The sequence below is a fragment of the Hypanus sabinus genome, chromosome 8 (genome assembly GCF_030144855.1).
Source record: "Hypanus sabinus isolate sHypSab1 chromosome 8, sHypSab1.hap1, whole genome shotgun sequence".
Classification (NCBI taxonomy): domain Eukaryota; kingdom Metazoa; phylum Chordata; class Chondrichthyes; order Myliobatiformes; family Dasyatidae; genus Hypanus; species Hypanus sabinus.
Window position 1 is genome coordinate 35089578 of NC_082713.1, and position 16547 is coordinate 35106124.

At 39.9% G+C, this 16547-nt stretch overlaps 1 protein-coding gene across 1 annotated transcript in view; it reads right to left on the minus strand.

Annotated features, from left to right (window-relative positions):
- LOC132398041 (teneurin-1-like) overlaps positions 1-16547 on the minus strand; it is a 742532-nt gene that overhangs the window by 274691 nt on the left and 451294 nt on the right. The window contains exons 6-7 of the mRNA XM_059976960.1: positions 1703-1917; positions 795-1005 (exon numbers count right to left, since the gene is read on the minus strand). Of these exons, the coding sequence (XP_059832943.1) occupies positions 795-1005; positions 1703-1917 (426 nt within the window). The remainder of the gene's footprint in view (positions 1-794; positions 1006-1702; positions 1918-16547) is intronic.

Below are 16547 nucleotides of genomic sequence, written 5' to 3' on the forward strand. Positions count from 1 at the left end.
TGATACCCTGGCAGCATCCTTTCTGCTCCTCTCTTAAGTTTATTGTGGTTATCTAAGAGAGTGGTGATTAGGTGCTAGATGTATGATGTTGCAATCTTATGTATAGTTTTCAAACAAGTAGTAGGATAATATTTTAATCTGGCATTTGTAATTTCTCCTTTAGGTAAGAGATACATTTTATCTTCTGTCAAAAAAACAGGCATTTTTTCAAGACTTTTAGGAAAATTGTTATTATATATTAATAGTTACAGATGAAGCCAAGTAAATTATTATTATTTTTTTTCTTTTTTCTGTAGTTATAATTTGTTGTCTTTGGCACACTCGTCCATCCTGTGGCATGGTCTTTCATTTATTCAATTATGATTAATAGATCTATTGGGTATGCCTGTGAGAAAATAATTCTCAGGGTTGTATGTAGTGACATATATGTACTTTGATAATAAATTTACTTTTTTTGAACTTCAAAATCCAATTTTTGTGAGAAAACAAGGAAACGACTGCTGTGCATTGTATGCAACAGTGGTATGTATTTTTGACACAAAGCTGATATGCTAAGATAAACTGCACCTGATAGTTCGTGGGATAGTTTCCTGATAGTTGCTAATGATGTCAGAAATGATAATCATTGACTTCACAAAATGATTTCAATAACATGTCATGCATGAAATACACACATCATTTGGTCTAGTTTTGAGGTGAAGCTATTTAGAAAAGGCATTTATTGTGATTCATTAAAAGACAAATAAAACATTACTTTTAAACATGATTCAAATATATAATTGATGATTCCTCACCTATCACAGAAGTTAGCACAAAGACCTGTTCCATTTTTTTCCCATCATTGTAGAAGGCAAAGTGCCAAGTCCCTGAATCCATGTATTCAATGAATCCAGCTTCCTGAAGAGTCATCAGAATCAAATTCTGAGGTGTGTTCTTTAGCTTCTCTGGAGTTTTTGCTTCTGGTTTAATTAATTGCTTGCCATCCAAAAGTTTCACAAAATCAAACTGTGAAGGTACAAGTGTATAAATAATTTTATTTCCAACTGAAAGTCTATACAGATTGCAATCATACTGTATTCCTTGGATTAATTTAAAGCATTTTATCATATTCAAGCAATTCTTTAGTACTGATGGCTCAAGCTGGTAGACCATCTGTGATGAGTTTCATTATTTCACCATTAGATTCGCCAAGTGGAACTGCAACACATCAAGGAGAAGGCCCTTGTTACTCATTCCTTTTGTTCTGTGATAATTGTGCCTCTAGTTAATCATTTGCATTACAATTGGTAATTAAAGTTTATGTGATGTTGTTAATGATAATGAATGATTTTTGAGGGCAATCATAGCAGAAGTGATAAAAGTAATTGTAGTTTTCCAATTTTGTGAAAATTCCATTGATAGTACCTCAGAATCAATATTTTTTGATATTTCCATTGTTCTTCTATGTGACGATATTTACTGGACCAGTTAATCCACCCAAATCTAATGGCAGTTTGGCCATTTGAATTCAGCTTGAGAAAAAAATCTCTAAGCTAAAAAAATGCTTTCAGCAAAGGCTATCAGAAAGTGATTTCAGAAAATGTACTCACTCCTTAGTGGCATTGAACTCTGAACTCTGGAACACCCTAGCTATACTAACCACTACACCACCCAGACTAGTTACCTCATTAATAAAAACCAAAAAGATAATAACCATAATAACCTGAGTATGCGTGGGTGGAAGGTTCCGCCGACCATAAATCCCCAATAAGGCATCTTTAGCCAAAGACACATTGAATTTCAGGTAGAGGGGATGCTCTGTAGTGACCTGAAAACGCCAGAAGAGACCTGGAGGAATGGTCTGCATCACTTGCATTCCAATATCCACTTCTCCTGTGTCAATGGCTCTTCCTCGCTGAAACACATTCACTGTTTTTCCTGAAAGAAACACACAACAGAAAAGCAAAGAATTTTACACCAACATGATCCATTGGAAAGTTCAAATTTCAGTTTCATCAAAGTGACTGGTTTTAAAGCAGAAGCACTTCAGGACCGTATCACACTAATCTCTTTGGGTGGGTATTAAGCAGATTAAACAAATCCCATTTCAGTCAGAAACCTCTCAGTGTATATTTGGTGTTCTTCTACAATTTTTAACTGAATAGTCTTTACTCGCTTGAAGTTATTGATTCCCACTCAGGTGTAATATACTATCCTAACTAATCTCCTACATATGTCTGACATGTCCACTACTTCTTGTGAGCATTGGCAAGCTTTATTTTATGTTCACCTACAATGCGAAACCTTCAGGTAAAGTATATCTGCACAGGCCATATGTGATTATTAGCCAAACCTAGAAATATAAACATTGATGGTTGACCTTTATTTAGTCACAGTACAAATATATGAAGTATATTGACGGGCAAAGACCAGTGAAAAACATTAATTATATTCAGAAAACTTTGGTAGATGATTTTAAATTTCAACATATTTATGATCAAGTTTTCAAAATGACATTACTTGGAAAGAAATACTTAATGGATATCATATATTTTAGTATGAGCTTGAAAACAATACTGGCAGAACTGAAATAGTTATCCATTTATTTATCATTAAGAATAATTGTCAGATCAAGGTTGAATACTGCTTTTAAAAATGATTGAAGATTATATAACATTAATCAGCTGTACCATAGTCATTGCTCATGTAATACAGATTTAGTACATAGTATTAAATAATACAAAATATGTCAATCAGACAATGGAAGCATTGGCCTGGATTTTGCAATTGTAGTGATAACAAAACTCTCAGTATTCAAAATTATTTCACTGTGAAGCTGATAGCAATGTCTAGTGCAAGGATATACATAGTTAAATATAGAACTCCAGTAGTTACTGTCAATGATTCCCTGCTCCTTTATTGAGCGTCACACACACAATGCTGGAGGAACTCACCAGGTCAGGTAGCATCTATGGAGGGGAATAAATAGTTGATATTTCAGATTGAGACCCTTCACCCAGTCATGTTGAAGCAGGCAGGAGAGTGGGGTTAAGAGGATAATACAAGGGGTGATTGATAAGTTTGTGGCCTAGGGTAGAAGGAGGTGAGTTCTTAACTTCAAACTTTCTGCATTTTCACTCAAAGAGTTGAACTGCACGTCCATGTAACGACAGCTGTATAACTCATCTCCTTTTGCCTTAGGCCACAAACTTACCAATCATCCCTGCTGTGGTCCAAGACACTCTCGTTACATGGACGTGCAGTTCAACTCTTTGAGTGAAAATGCAGAAAGTTTGAAGTTAATAACTCACCTCCTTCTACTTTAGGCCATAACCACAATTAATCAATCACTCCTGCTGTGGACCACTTCTAATAAGAATGGATCCGTATGCTCCACGACCACTGGACTAAGTGTGTACATGTAGGAGGGGACTATGTTGAAAAAAATAAATGTACTAGGTTTTCTAAAATTGACTCCATCTACCTTAGGCCATGAACTTATCAATCACCCCTTGTAAATTATCCTTGACTAAATGCTGAGTGAACCCGATGGACTAGTTGGCCTCATTCTTATGGTCTTAAACATATTCCCCTCCATAGATCCTGCCTCATCTGCTGAGGTTCTTCAGCACTTTGTGTGTATTGCTCAAATCTGCATAATCTCTTGTGTCTTTACACAAGAAATTCTGTGAATTGTTTGTAATCTGGAGAGTTTGCAAGTCGGAAGTGCGGACACTGTTCTGCAGCTTTCTCTACCAGAATCTGTAGAAATCAGTAAATTAACCAGAATTTTGGTATTTATGAACCATTCCTGCCACATTTCTGAATTTGTTTTTGCTTTGTTACATGATAACCAAGTGAGTATTCAATGGCATGGTAAACTGCAATTGGCTAAATATTCTCATCTGAAATGAGCTGGCAGATGGAGTAAGGTGGGTGAGAGCCTGGGCAATGTTAAAGTCGAGGTGACAAAGGGTTGCAGACTATAGAATCTGATAAGAAAGGAAAGTGAAGAGTGGAATCCAAAAGGGAAGGATCACGAGCTGATGGGATAAGTAGAGAGAAGGGCTTGGGACACAATGGGAGGAGTGGGTGATGGACAGGTGGGGTAAGTGTGAAAGCAGAAATGTTTGGATTGGGGGGATGTGGTTGGAAATAAGGAGGAGTGTGAAAGTACCTGGGTAGATCAGAAGAAGAGGGAAAAGGACGGATGAAGAATGGAGAGGGTAGGTGAATTGGCATGCAAATAGGATATCAAGATGGTTGTTGCAGACAGAGCACAGGTAGTAATGACCAATGTATTTTCCCTTTCTATTTTCACATCAACCTCTCTGTCCTCATCCTTCTCTAGTAAGCAGATGGGGCACCTCATTTCCCACCTGGGTAGTCTCAATAGCTCAACATGAACACTGAATTCTCCAATTTCAGGTAACCAGATCTATTAGCTCCGAGTCACATTCCTTTATATCCCTTGGTTCTTTCCGCTGATCTCTCTCCAGGATATACTGTACATGTCTGCCTTAGGTTATAACAGAGTTCCATTCCTGTGAATTGCTCATAACTTGGAGAGTTTGCAAGTCAGAAGTGTGGTCAGTAGCTAAACTCCCAGCTTGCAGAAGATGCCTGTAGCCGCACAGCAGCCAAAAAGGCTGTCCTGCTGGTTTCCCAGGTGCATGTGCTCATTTATTGGTGCCATCTGTACAAGTTGGATATTTCTAACCTGGTGAGGCCCTGTCTCTGCGTCTAAGCCTAAGCCTCTCTCTGGATATCAACATTCAAAAATTCGCTGAAATGGAAGCTCCATTCAACCCGGTTGTTGAAGGGTTCTACCTTATTTTGAAATTCTCAAAAATATTGCGTTTATTCTATTGAGCCCTATAAGACTTTTGGAAGATTCAATGAGATTTCTTCTCATTGTTATAGACTTTAGAGAGTATAGGCCCAGTTTTTATTATTCTGCCTTTACAGAATGAACTCCTCATCTTTGGAATCAATCTGAAGAACTTTTATTGCAATTCTTCTTTCACACTATTGTTATTAGTAAGTTATTTGTCTGATCTCATTACCCAGGAAAAGGTTCAGTTCTGCATCTTCTTTTTAACCAGGTTTTCATAGAACAGAGAACATAGACTAGTACAGTGCATTACAGGCTCTTCAGCCCACAATGTTGTGCCAACCCTCAAACGCTGCCTCCCATATAACCCCCCCCACCTTAAATTCCTCCATATACCTGTCTAGTAGTTTCTTAAACTTCACTAGTGTATCTGCCTCCACCACTGACTTAGGTAGTGCATTCCACGAACCAAACACACTCTGAGTGAAAAACCTTCCTCTAATATCCCCCTTGAACTTCCCTCCCCTTACCTTAAAGCCATGTCCTCTTGTACTGAGCAGTGGTGCCCTGGGGAAGAGGTGCTGGCTGCCCACTCTGTCTATTCTTAATATCTTGTACACCTCTGTCATGTCTCCTCTCATCCTCCTTCTCTCCAAAGAGTAAAGCCCTAGCTTCCTTAATCTCTGATCATAATCCATACTCTCTAAACCAGGCAGCATCCTGGTAAATCTCCTCTGTACCCTTTCCAATGCTTCCACATCCTTCCTATACTGAAGCGACCAGGACTGGACACAGTACTCCAAGTGTGGCCTAACTAGAGTTTTATGGAGCTGCATCATTACATCGCGTCTCTTAAACTCTATCCCTCGACTTATGAAAGCTAACTCCCCATAAACTTTCTTAACTACTCTATCTACCTGTGAGGCAACTTTCAGGGATCTGTGGACATGTACCCCCAGATCCCTCTGTTCCTCCACACTGCTAAGTATCCTGCCATTTACTTTGTACTCTGCCTTGGAGTTTGTCCTTCCAAAGTGTACCACCTCACACTTCTCCAAGTTGAACTCCATCTGCCACTTCTCAGCCCACTTCTGCATCCTATCAATGTCTCTCTGCAATCTTCGACAATCCTTTACACTATCTACAACACCACCAACCTTTGTGTCGTCTGCAAACTTGCCAACCCACCCTTCTACCCCCACATCCAGGTCGTTAATAAAAATCACAAAAAGTAGAGGTCCCAGAACAGATCCTTGTGGGACACCATTAGTCTCAACCCTCCAATCTGAATGTACTCCCTCCACCACGACCCTCTGCCTTCTGCAGGCAAGCCAATTCTGAATCCACCTGGCCAAACTTCCCTGGATCCCATGCCTTCTGACTTTCTGAATAAGCCTACTGTGTGGAACCTTGTCAAATGCCTTACTAAAATCCAGGTAGATCACATCCACTGCACTACCCTAATCTGCATGCCTGGTCACCTCCTCAAAGAACTCTATCAGGCTTGTTAGGCACGATCTGCCCTTCACAAAGCCACGCAGACTGTCCCTGATCAGACCATGATTCTCTAAATGCCCATAGATCCTATCTCTAAGAATCTTTTCCAACAGTTTTCCCACCACAGACGTAAGGCTCACTGGTCTATAATTACCTGGACTATCCCTACTACCTTTTTTGAACAAGGGGACAACATTTGCCTCCCTCCAATCCTCAGGTACCATTCCCGTGGACAACGAGGACATAAAGATCCTAGCCAGAGATTCAGCAATCTCTTCCCTTGCCTCGTGGAGCAGCCTGGGGAATATTTCATCAGGCCCAGGGGACTTATCCGTCCTAATGTATTTTAACAATTCTAACACCTCCTCTCCCTTAATATCAACCTCACTCATATTGTCCTCAACGTCATCAAGTTCCCTCTCAGTGGTGAATACCGAAGAGAACTATTCATTGAGGACCTTGCTCACTTCCACAGCCTCCAGGCACATCTTCCCACTTTTATCTTTAATCAGTCCTACCTTCACTCCTGTCATTCTTTTGTTCTTCACATAATTGAAGAATGCCTTGGGGTTTTCCTTTACCCTACACACCTTCTCATACCCCCTTCTTGCTCTTCTGAGCCCCTTCTTAAGCTCCTTTCTTGCTACCTTATATTCCTCAATAGACCCATCTGATCCTTGCTTCCTAAACCTCATGTATGCTGCCTTCTTCCACCTGACTAGATTTTCCACTTCACTTGTCACCCATGGTTCCTTCACCCTACCATTCTTTGTCTTCCTCACTGGGACAAATTTATCCCTAACATCCTGCAAAATATCCTTAAACATCGACCACATGACCAGAGTACATTTCCCTGCAAAAACATCATCCCAATTCACACCCGCAAGTTCTAGCCTTATAGCCTCATAATTTGCCCTTCCCCAATTAAAAATTTTCCTGACCTCTCTGATTTTCTCCTTTTCCATGATAACACTAAAGGTCAGGGAGCGGTGATCACTGTGCCCCAGATGCTCACCCCTGACAGATCTGTGACCTGACCCGGTTCGTTACCTTCATTCTAGTAATTATAGAAACTATCCTGTATGCTTACCAGAAGCCCTTGCTGACTTTGACTTATCCCAGTCCAATTCAGGACAGGAGAAATTCTGCACAACTCTGCATTAAAGAAGTTATCAGAATTGAAAAAATAGCACTTCTTTTGTAAGTGGAAAATACAACAGGGTATCCAAATATACAAAACATTCAAAGCACAGACCAGTAATCTATTCTTAAAAATCTTGTGACTGGTAAGTGCTCTTCTAAATCGCACATCACTATAATCCTGGATTCTTGGGCATAATTGGTTGACTGTATTATACTCCCAATACAGTAATGGATGTCTTACTATTTCTTTTTATCCAGGGAGAATCTGTGTGAACAATATTTTTCTCTCTAAATTGAAAGGTAAAAACTACTTACTATATGCTATTCATTATTTCTCTGAAAAAATTCTATTTCTGATTTATTCTAGCTAAAACAAACAAATTTCATTTCCACTTATTGTACTCTCATTACTGTGCTTGGGTTGGATACCAACTAAAACAGACAAATCAATCATTCAAACTCGTGCCTTAAATTTAAGTCACTTGAAATAAAAACCAAAATCCTTTTCAATCTTCTGAATTAGTAGAAAATGTTTATAGTAACAGGTTTGTTAATGCTGTTGCTATCGAGTGTTCACAACAGAATAAATTAACAATAACATTTTAAATAATAAAGCTGAAATTAGGCCAGGAAATTTCAGATTACTGCTTTGTTGTCAGTCTTAAATCCAAAAAAATAATGACCTTATAATTCAGGATTAAATCAACTTGGATATCTGTCGATGTCCAGGTGTGATTAAAAACTTGCTTTAATTATTTTGGGAGAAAAATATTTCACAGAGCCCAATTAGAACCTTTAGTTCATTGAAGGCACTAAAAGATATCTTAGAATTCAGTAGACTAATTTAATTATGTTATTGTGAAACATGTAGTTTCTAGAATTTATTTTATTCAACAATTTGTAGATGAGGGAAATGAGTTGATTATTTTTGCTGGAAAAACTTGGGATATCAGCATTTTCCATTAGTAATGACCTGAATTTATCTTGCTTACTGGGCATCATCATATATATTGGTTACACAATGGCCAAACACCACAAATAAGATTCCTCCTATTTGTGAAGGAGACCTATGTAGTGATATTATTGTGAGGTAACTGTTCTGGTGTCATTATGAAGCAATCTACTTATTTTGCATAAATACTCTTTAGGGTGAGAATTAGAACATGGCATGCTACATGTTAGATCTTCAGTGGTTGACTGATTTTAATGGACATACAGATGACCACAATTAAACTCTCTCATTATACAAAATTAAGAGGGGTGCAGAGAGGGTTAATGAACACAGGCTTTTCCCCCTCCTATTGGGTGAGACTAGAACTAGGGGTCATAGGGTTAGGGTGAAAAGTGAAATATTTAAGGAGAACCTTAGTGGAAGCATCTTCACTCAGAGGGTGATGAGAGGGTAGAATGAGCTGCCAGTGGAAGTGATAGATATGGCTTCAATTGCAACGTTAAGAGAAATTTGGAAATTTGGATAGGTATGCGGATAGGTATGAGTGTGAAGGGATATGATCTGGGTGCATGTAAATGAGACAAAGCAGAGGAGGAGGGCGGCGTGGACTAGATGAGATGGAGGTCTGGCTTCTATGCTGTAGCACTCTGTAACTACAGAAAACATGGGCCCACAATCATATTGATCCTGATGGGTTCTGGAACAGCATTAGCCCAATGGCAGGCAGCAGTAATGCCTACCATTGATGCTGAAACCATTCGGGCATTACTTATTCACCGACATTTACAAGTGGTGACACTGGCTGCAGCTTTCCTCATTTACTAAGGGGAAGATGTATTTAAGTTGCAATATGAATATAAATGTGACACTTAAGTATGTATAGTATGAAGTTCCATTCCATTTCATTAAAAATGACATACATTGATTGCATATACTTTTACAAATTGCCCAATACTATGAGAAATTTAAGATTGGAAGGATGAAGTCAGGACTTGACCATGGTTGATTTTGTCAATAATTTAGTTTATTCTCAGTTTTAGAATACAGTGGTTAATATTGGCAGTGAGTATTTTATTCCCTTATATTGACCTTAGAGCAAATATACACAGATATATTTCTTCAGAACAAAACAGGTGAACTTGTCAATGAGCTTGATTGGATACTGTTGTGCCAGAGTGGTTGGTATATTTGTTTTTTTAAGACAAATATTTGAAAGCAATTTATCAAATGTCAAGCTTTTCTTATCCCTAGGAGGATGTGTACTTTTATCACTGTCATTAGCTTGCCATGACATTTCACTAAATGCAAAAAACCATTTAAGTTTGTAGATTTAGTCAAAATGCTCAACTTTCTAATGCTGGCCACAATCCGACGTATATTAATGTGATCTCACTAAGATGCAGCAACAGAAATCTTTTTACTACTCCGAAGCACCATCCACTATAAAATAGCAAAATAAAATTTCAGGTCAATGACATAGTCAATGAGCTCTGTTTTCTTGGAATAAAAAATCCCCACTGAATACTGAGATAACCCTTTTAGTAACGAGAATCTGAACACATAAATACATTACTTTTGAAAACAGAAACAGGATTACTTAGTAAATTCACATGCATGTCATAATGCATGCATTTATTTATTCATGTAAATAGCTGAATATCACTTTGGTGAATAATGAAATATGATGATTTATTTCATTATTTAAAAGGATACTCCTTTATTTGAAGCAGGGCTTCATAATCAATAGAAAATCAAGCTGAGGTTTGTGGCACATGGACTGTGTGGGATATAGAGTATAGAACCAAAGTTAAAATCAATTATCAATGAGATGATCTTCTTCTACACTGTTTAATAACTGAATATACTGATCTTTCACTACTAGATGTTAAAATAACTGAAAAGCTGTTGAGTAATTGATGGCCATTGCAGTTTATAATAAATGCCCATAATAATCTCCGCTTAGTTGGGAATTAAACCAGTTATTTCAGTCAAACCAATTTCCCATTGCTGAACATAATGAATATATTAAATTGGAGCAACACACACAAAACATAATAGGAATTCAGCAGGTCAGGCAGCATCTATGGAGATGAATATGCAGTTGCATTTCAGGCCGATTTGCTTCATCAGACTGGAAAGGAAGTAAGAATAATAAAGTGGGGAAAGGGGAAGGAGTGCAAGCTGGTGTGATATGTATTCACTTCCTGTGCCAGTGAGCCTCATGTTTTGCCACGCTCATCTTTCTAAAATGTCACTTGTAAGATCAAACAGTATAAGTTGAACTTCCAACTACATGCTTCGTTTAGCTTCTGGTCATAAACGGGAGTCAATCTTCATTTCTTAACATGTAAATAGCAAGCAGAAATCAACCTGAATTTAAAATTACAGCTTTGCGAACAAGCTCTGTCTATTGAGCAGAGTGCTAGCCCACAACACCTGTCTCATTGCTGAAGAGGTGCAGTATAATACAATGGGTTAATTATTTTGACTTGAATCATACAAACAAGCTGACTGAGTTCTTAGTTCAAGGAAGCTTGCAGATCAGATCGATAAAGTAATTTAGTATATCAAATAACTGATGTGTTCATAGTTGGAAGGTTTATGCACTTGGAGAAGTTAGCTTTACAGCATTAATTATAGGTAGCTGGGAACAACGTCTGCAAAAATCTTTTAGACCTTTTGTGTAAAAAGGGTATCTGAGGAAATATCATTTATGTGTGAAGTCACCCAAGTTGCTGAAAAAACTGTATAAGTGTAGAGAGCAGTTCAAACTGATGAGGAATGAGTAAGGAACATCAAAAAAGATAAAGGAAACACAGGGTAAATTAGAATCCATTCCTTGGCTTTGATTTCTGTGACAGGTGATTCATTTGCTCTCATCATTGGCCAGCTTTGCAATTTAAAAATAAGTTAGAAATCCGCTGTGAATTTTGAAAATGTTTTAAAAATGTTGTTTAGATTTAAATGTGTATCACTGAAAATGAAAGAACTGTGTTTTAAACTACTTTGTTAGCTGGAAGTAACTTTTCCTTGGCAGGGAGGCGGGACCCAACACTCAAATAGTAGGCAGTGGCAGCTGAACTCACCATGGAGAATAAACAGGGGGTGAACCAGTCTTTGAAGATTGGGTACTTACAGTATAATCTCTCTTTAGTGAGAGTACTCATGGTTATTTACATCTGAAAGGTCTCAAAGTCTTAATCTGAGTTTAGAACTTTGTGGTCAAGAAACCCAGTATCACCACATTGGCAGGTGATAGATGAAACCAGGTGAGGGGGGATGAAATGAGAGGCTGGGAGGTGAAAAGTGGAAGAGATAAAAGACTGAAGAAGAAAGAATTTGATAGGAGAGGAGAGTAGACCATAGGAGAAAGGGAGGAATATGGGGCACCAGGTGGAGGTAATGGGCTGGTGAGAGGAGGAGAAAGGGAAGTTTAAGAAATTACCAGAAGTTGGAGATATCAAAGTTCATGCTATTAGGTTGGAGGCTACCCAGTCAGAATATGAGTAGTTGCTCCTCCAACCTGAGAGTGGCCTCACCATGACAGTTGAGGAGGCCATGGGCCAATATGTTGAAATGGGAATGGGAAGTAGTTTTAAAATGAGTGGGCACTGGGAAATTCTGTCTTTTGGAGACAAGCGAGTCACATAGAGAGAGATTCCTGCTGAAAGCAAAGGATGATGGGAGAGGGGGAATGGTGGGTTTAGTGGCAGGATCCCATTGAAAATGGTCAAAGTTACTGAGAATGATTTGCTGGGTGTGGAGGCTCATGGGGTGACAGCTAATGACAAGGGGAACTTTATCCCGGTTATGGTGGGAAGATGGGGTGAGGGCAGATGTCAGGAAACGAAGGAGATGCAGATAAGGGCAGCATCGATGGAGGAGGCAGGATACCCTGTTGTTTGAAGAAGGAAGAAATATCTGATGTTCTGGAAAGGGAAGTCTCATCTTGAACAGATACGTTGGAGACAAAGAAACTGAGAAAAGGGAATGGCATTTTTACAAGTGACATGGTGGGAAAAGAAAAGATACTGTGAGAGTTAGTAGGTTTATAAAAGGTATCAGTAGACAGTCTAACTCCAGAGAATGGTGAAGAGATTGAGAAAGGGGCAAGAGATATCAGAAATAGACCAAGTAAATTTGAAATCTGAAGTTGGAGACAAAGTTGATGAAATTGACTACATGGGTGCAGAAAGCAGCATCAGCGCAGTTATCAATGTAACCTAGCAAGTGTTGGGGAGTGTTACCAGTGTATGCTTGATCATGGACTATTCCATATAGCTGACAAAATGATTGGCATAGCTGGGGCTCATGTAAGTTCCCATGGCCATACCACGGGTTTGGAGAAAGTGCAAGGAACTGAAAGGCAGATTGTTGAGGGTGACATCAGTTCCACCAGATGAAAGAAGATAGTAGTGTAGGGAAACTGGTTAGGAATGTAGTCCAGAAAGAAGCAAAGAGACTTAGGTCCATAAGCCCATAAGATCAGAAGACACAGGAGCAGAATTAGACCATCTGGCACATCGAGTCTGCTCAATTGCTGATCCTTTTTTCTCTCCTCCTCAACCCCAGTTCCCGGCTTTCTCCCCATAACCTTCGATGCCATGTCCAATCAAGAATCTATCAATCTCTGCCTTAAGTACGCCCAATGACCTGGCCTGCCCGGCTGCATGTGGCAACAAATTCCACAAATTCACCACCCTTTGGCTAAAGAAATTTCTCCGCATCTCTGTTTTGAAAGGGAGCCCCTCTATCCTAAGGCTGTGCACTCTTGTCCTGGACTCTCCCACCACAGGAAACATCCCTTTCCATATCTACTCTGTCTAGGCCTTTCAATATTCAAAGGTTTCAATGAGATCCTCCCTCATCTTTCTGAATTTCAGCGAGTACAGACCCAGAGCCATTGAATGTTCCTCGTAAAATGAGCCTTTCATTCCTCAAATCATCCTTGTGAACCTCCTCTGGACTCTCTCCAATGCCTGCACTTCTAAGATGAGGGACCCAAAACTGTTCACAATACTCAAGGTGAGGCCTCACCAGTGCCTCATAAAATCTCAGCATCACATCCTTACTCTTGTATTCTAGACCTCTTGAAATGAATGCTAACATGGCATTTGCCTTCCTCACCATCAACTATACCTGCAAGTTATCCTTTAGGGTGTTCTGCACAAGAACTCCCAAGTACCTTTTCATCTCAGATTTTTGGATTTTCCCTCTGTTTAGAAAATAGTCTGCACATTTATTTCTACTACTAAAGTGCATGACCATGCATTTTCCAACATAGTATTTCATTTGCCACTTTCTTGCCCATTCACCTAATCTGTCTAAGACCTTCCGCATTCTACTTTTTTCCTCGACTCTACCTACCTCTACACCAACATGTACATGTACAGAGGGATGGTCTGACGGAACATGGAGCTAAATGTGCTGAAAGAATAAGTAAATTTAGGAAGGACAACAAAATTCTAGGGGCGAATAGCCCGATGGTTCGGGGAGCTGGGTTAGGCACAATAGGCAGTGATTCAAACAGAGAGAGGAGAAATGGGCTAAAAATTCTATATCTGAATGCACAAAGTGTCAGAAATAAGGAGGATGAGCTTGAAGCTCAGGTGCGAATGGGTAACTATGATGTTGTTGGGATAACGGAGACATGGTTGCAGGGAGATCAGACCTGGGAAATGAATGTACAAGGGTATACATGCTATCGTAGGGACAGAAATGTGGGCAGAGGGGGTGGGGTGGTCCTGTTGGTGAGGAATGAGATTCAGTCCTTTGCAAGGGGGGACATAGGATCAGGAGAAGTAGAGTCTGTGTGGATAGAACTGAGGAACAGTAAGGGCAAAAAGACCCTAATGGGTGTTGTCTACAGGCCACCAAACAGTAGCATGGATATTGGGTGCATGTTGAATAGGGAGTTAACATTGGCATGTGGCAAAGGTAATGTCGTAGTAGTTATGGGGGATTTCAACATGCAGATGAACTGGGAGAATCAGGTTGCTGCTGGACCCCAGGATAGGGAGTTTGTAGACTGCCTATGGTATGCATTCTTGGAATAGCTTGTATGAGAGCTGACCAGAGACAAGGCTATTCTGGATTTAGCCTTGTGTAATGAACAGGATTTGATAAGCGATCTTGAAGTAAAGGAGCCATTAGGAGGTAGTGACCATAATACGATAAGTTTTTATCTGCAATTTGAGAAGGATAAGGGCAGATTGGAGGTGTCAGTGTTGCAGTTGAACAGGGGAAACTATGGAGCCATGAGGGAGGAGCTGGCCAAAGTTAACTGGACAGATATCTTAGCAGAAAAGACAGTGGAACAGCAATGGCAGGTATTCTTGGGAATAATGCACAAGGTGCAAAATCAGTTCATCCCTCGGAGAAGGAAGGATTCAAAGGGGGGAAAGGGGCCACAGTGGTTGACAAAGGAAGTCAGAGATTGCACAGCATTAAAAAAAAGGAAATATGACAGAGCTAAGGTGAGTGGGAGGACAGTTGATTGGGAAATTTTTAAGGAACAACAGAATTTAACTAAAAAGGCAATACAGGGAGAAAAAAATGAGGTACGAACGCAAGCTAGCCAGGAATATAAAGGAGGATAGCAAAAGCTTTTTCAGGTATGTGAAGAGAAAGAAGATAGTTAAGAACAACGTTGGGCCCTTGAAGAATGAATTGGGTGAAATTGTTATGGGAAACAGAGAAATGGCAGAAGAATTTAATAAGTACTTTAGATCTGTCTTCACTAGGGAAGACACAAGCAATCTCCCAGATGTATGGATGGGCCAAGGACATAGGGTAACAGAGGAAATGAAACAGATTGACATTAGGAAGGAAACGGTGATGAGTAGACTGATAGGACTGAAGGCTGACAAATCCCCAGATCCAGATGGTCTGCATCCTAGGGTACTAAAGGAGGTGGCCCCGGAAATTGCGGATGCATTGGTAATCATTTTCCAATGTTTCTTAGATTCAGGATCAGTTCCTGAGGATTGGAGAATGGCTAATGTTATCCCACTCTTTAAGAAAGGAGGGAGGAGAAAACAGAGAACTATCATTCTGTCAGCCTAACATCAATAGTGGGGAAGATGCTAGAGTCCATTATTAAAGATGAAATAGTGGCATATCTAGATATCAGTGATAGGATTGGACCGAGCCAGCATGGATTTACCAAGGGCAAATCATGCTTGACTAATCTATTGGAGTTTTTCGAGGATGTAACCAGGAAGTTAGACAAGGGAGATCCAGTGTACCTCAATTTTCAGCAGGCATTTGATAAGGTCCCAAATAGCAGATTGGTGGGTAAAATCAGAGCTCATGGCATTGGGGGGAAGATATTGACATGGATAGAAAACTGGTTGGCAGATAGAAAGCAAAGGGTAATGGTGAATGGGTGTTTCTCGGAATGGCAGGTAGTGACTAGTGGGGTGCCACAGGGCTCAGTATTGGGACCACAGCTGTTTACGATTTACGTCAATGATTTAGATAAAGGCATTGAGAATAACATCAGCAAGTTTGCTGATGATACTAAGCTGAGTGGCAGTGTGACATGTGATGAGGATGTTAGGAGAATTCAGGGTGGCTTGGATAGGCTGAGTGAGTGGGCAGATACTTGGCAGATGATGTTTAATGTGAATAAGTGTGAGGTTATTACTTTGGAAGTAAGACCAGGAAGGCAGATTATTATCTGAATGGTGTAGATTTAGGTAAGGGAGAAATACAAAGAGATCTAGGAGTCTTTGTTCATCAGTCACTGAAGGTGAATGAGCAAGTGCAGCAGGCAGTAAAGAAGGCTAATGGAATGTTGGCTTTTATTACAAAGGGAATTGAGTACAAGAGCAAGGAAATCCTTTTGCATTTGTACAGGGCCCTGGTGAGACCACACCTGGAGTATTGTGTACAGTTTTGGTCTCCAGGGTTAAGGAAGGACATCCTGGCTGTAGAGGAAGTGCAGCATAGATTCACGAGGTTAATTCCTGGGATGTCCGGACTGTCTTACGCAGAGAGTTTAGAGAGACTGGGCTTGCACACGCTGGAATTAAGGAGACTGAGAGGGGATCTGATTGCAACATATAAGATTATTAAGGGATTGGACAAGATAGAGGCAGGAAATATGTTCCAGATGCTGGGAGAGTCCAGTACCAGAGG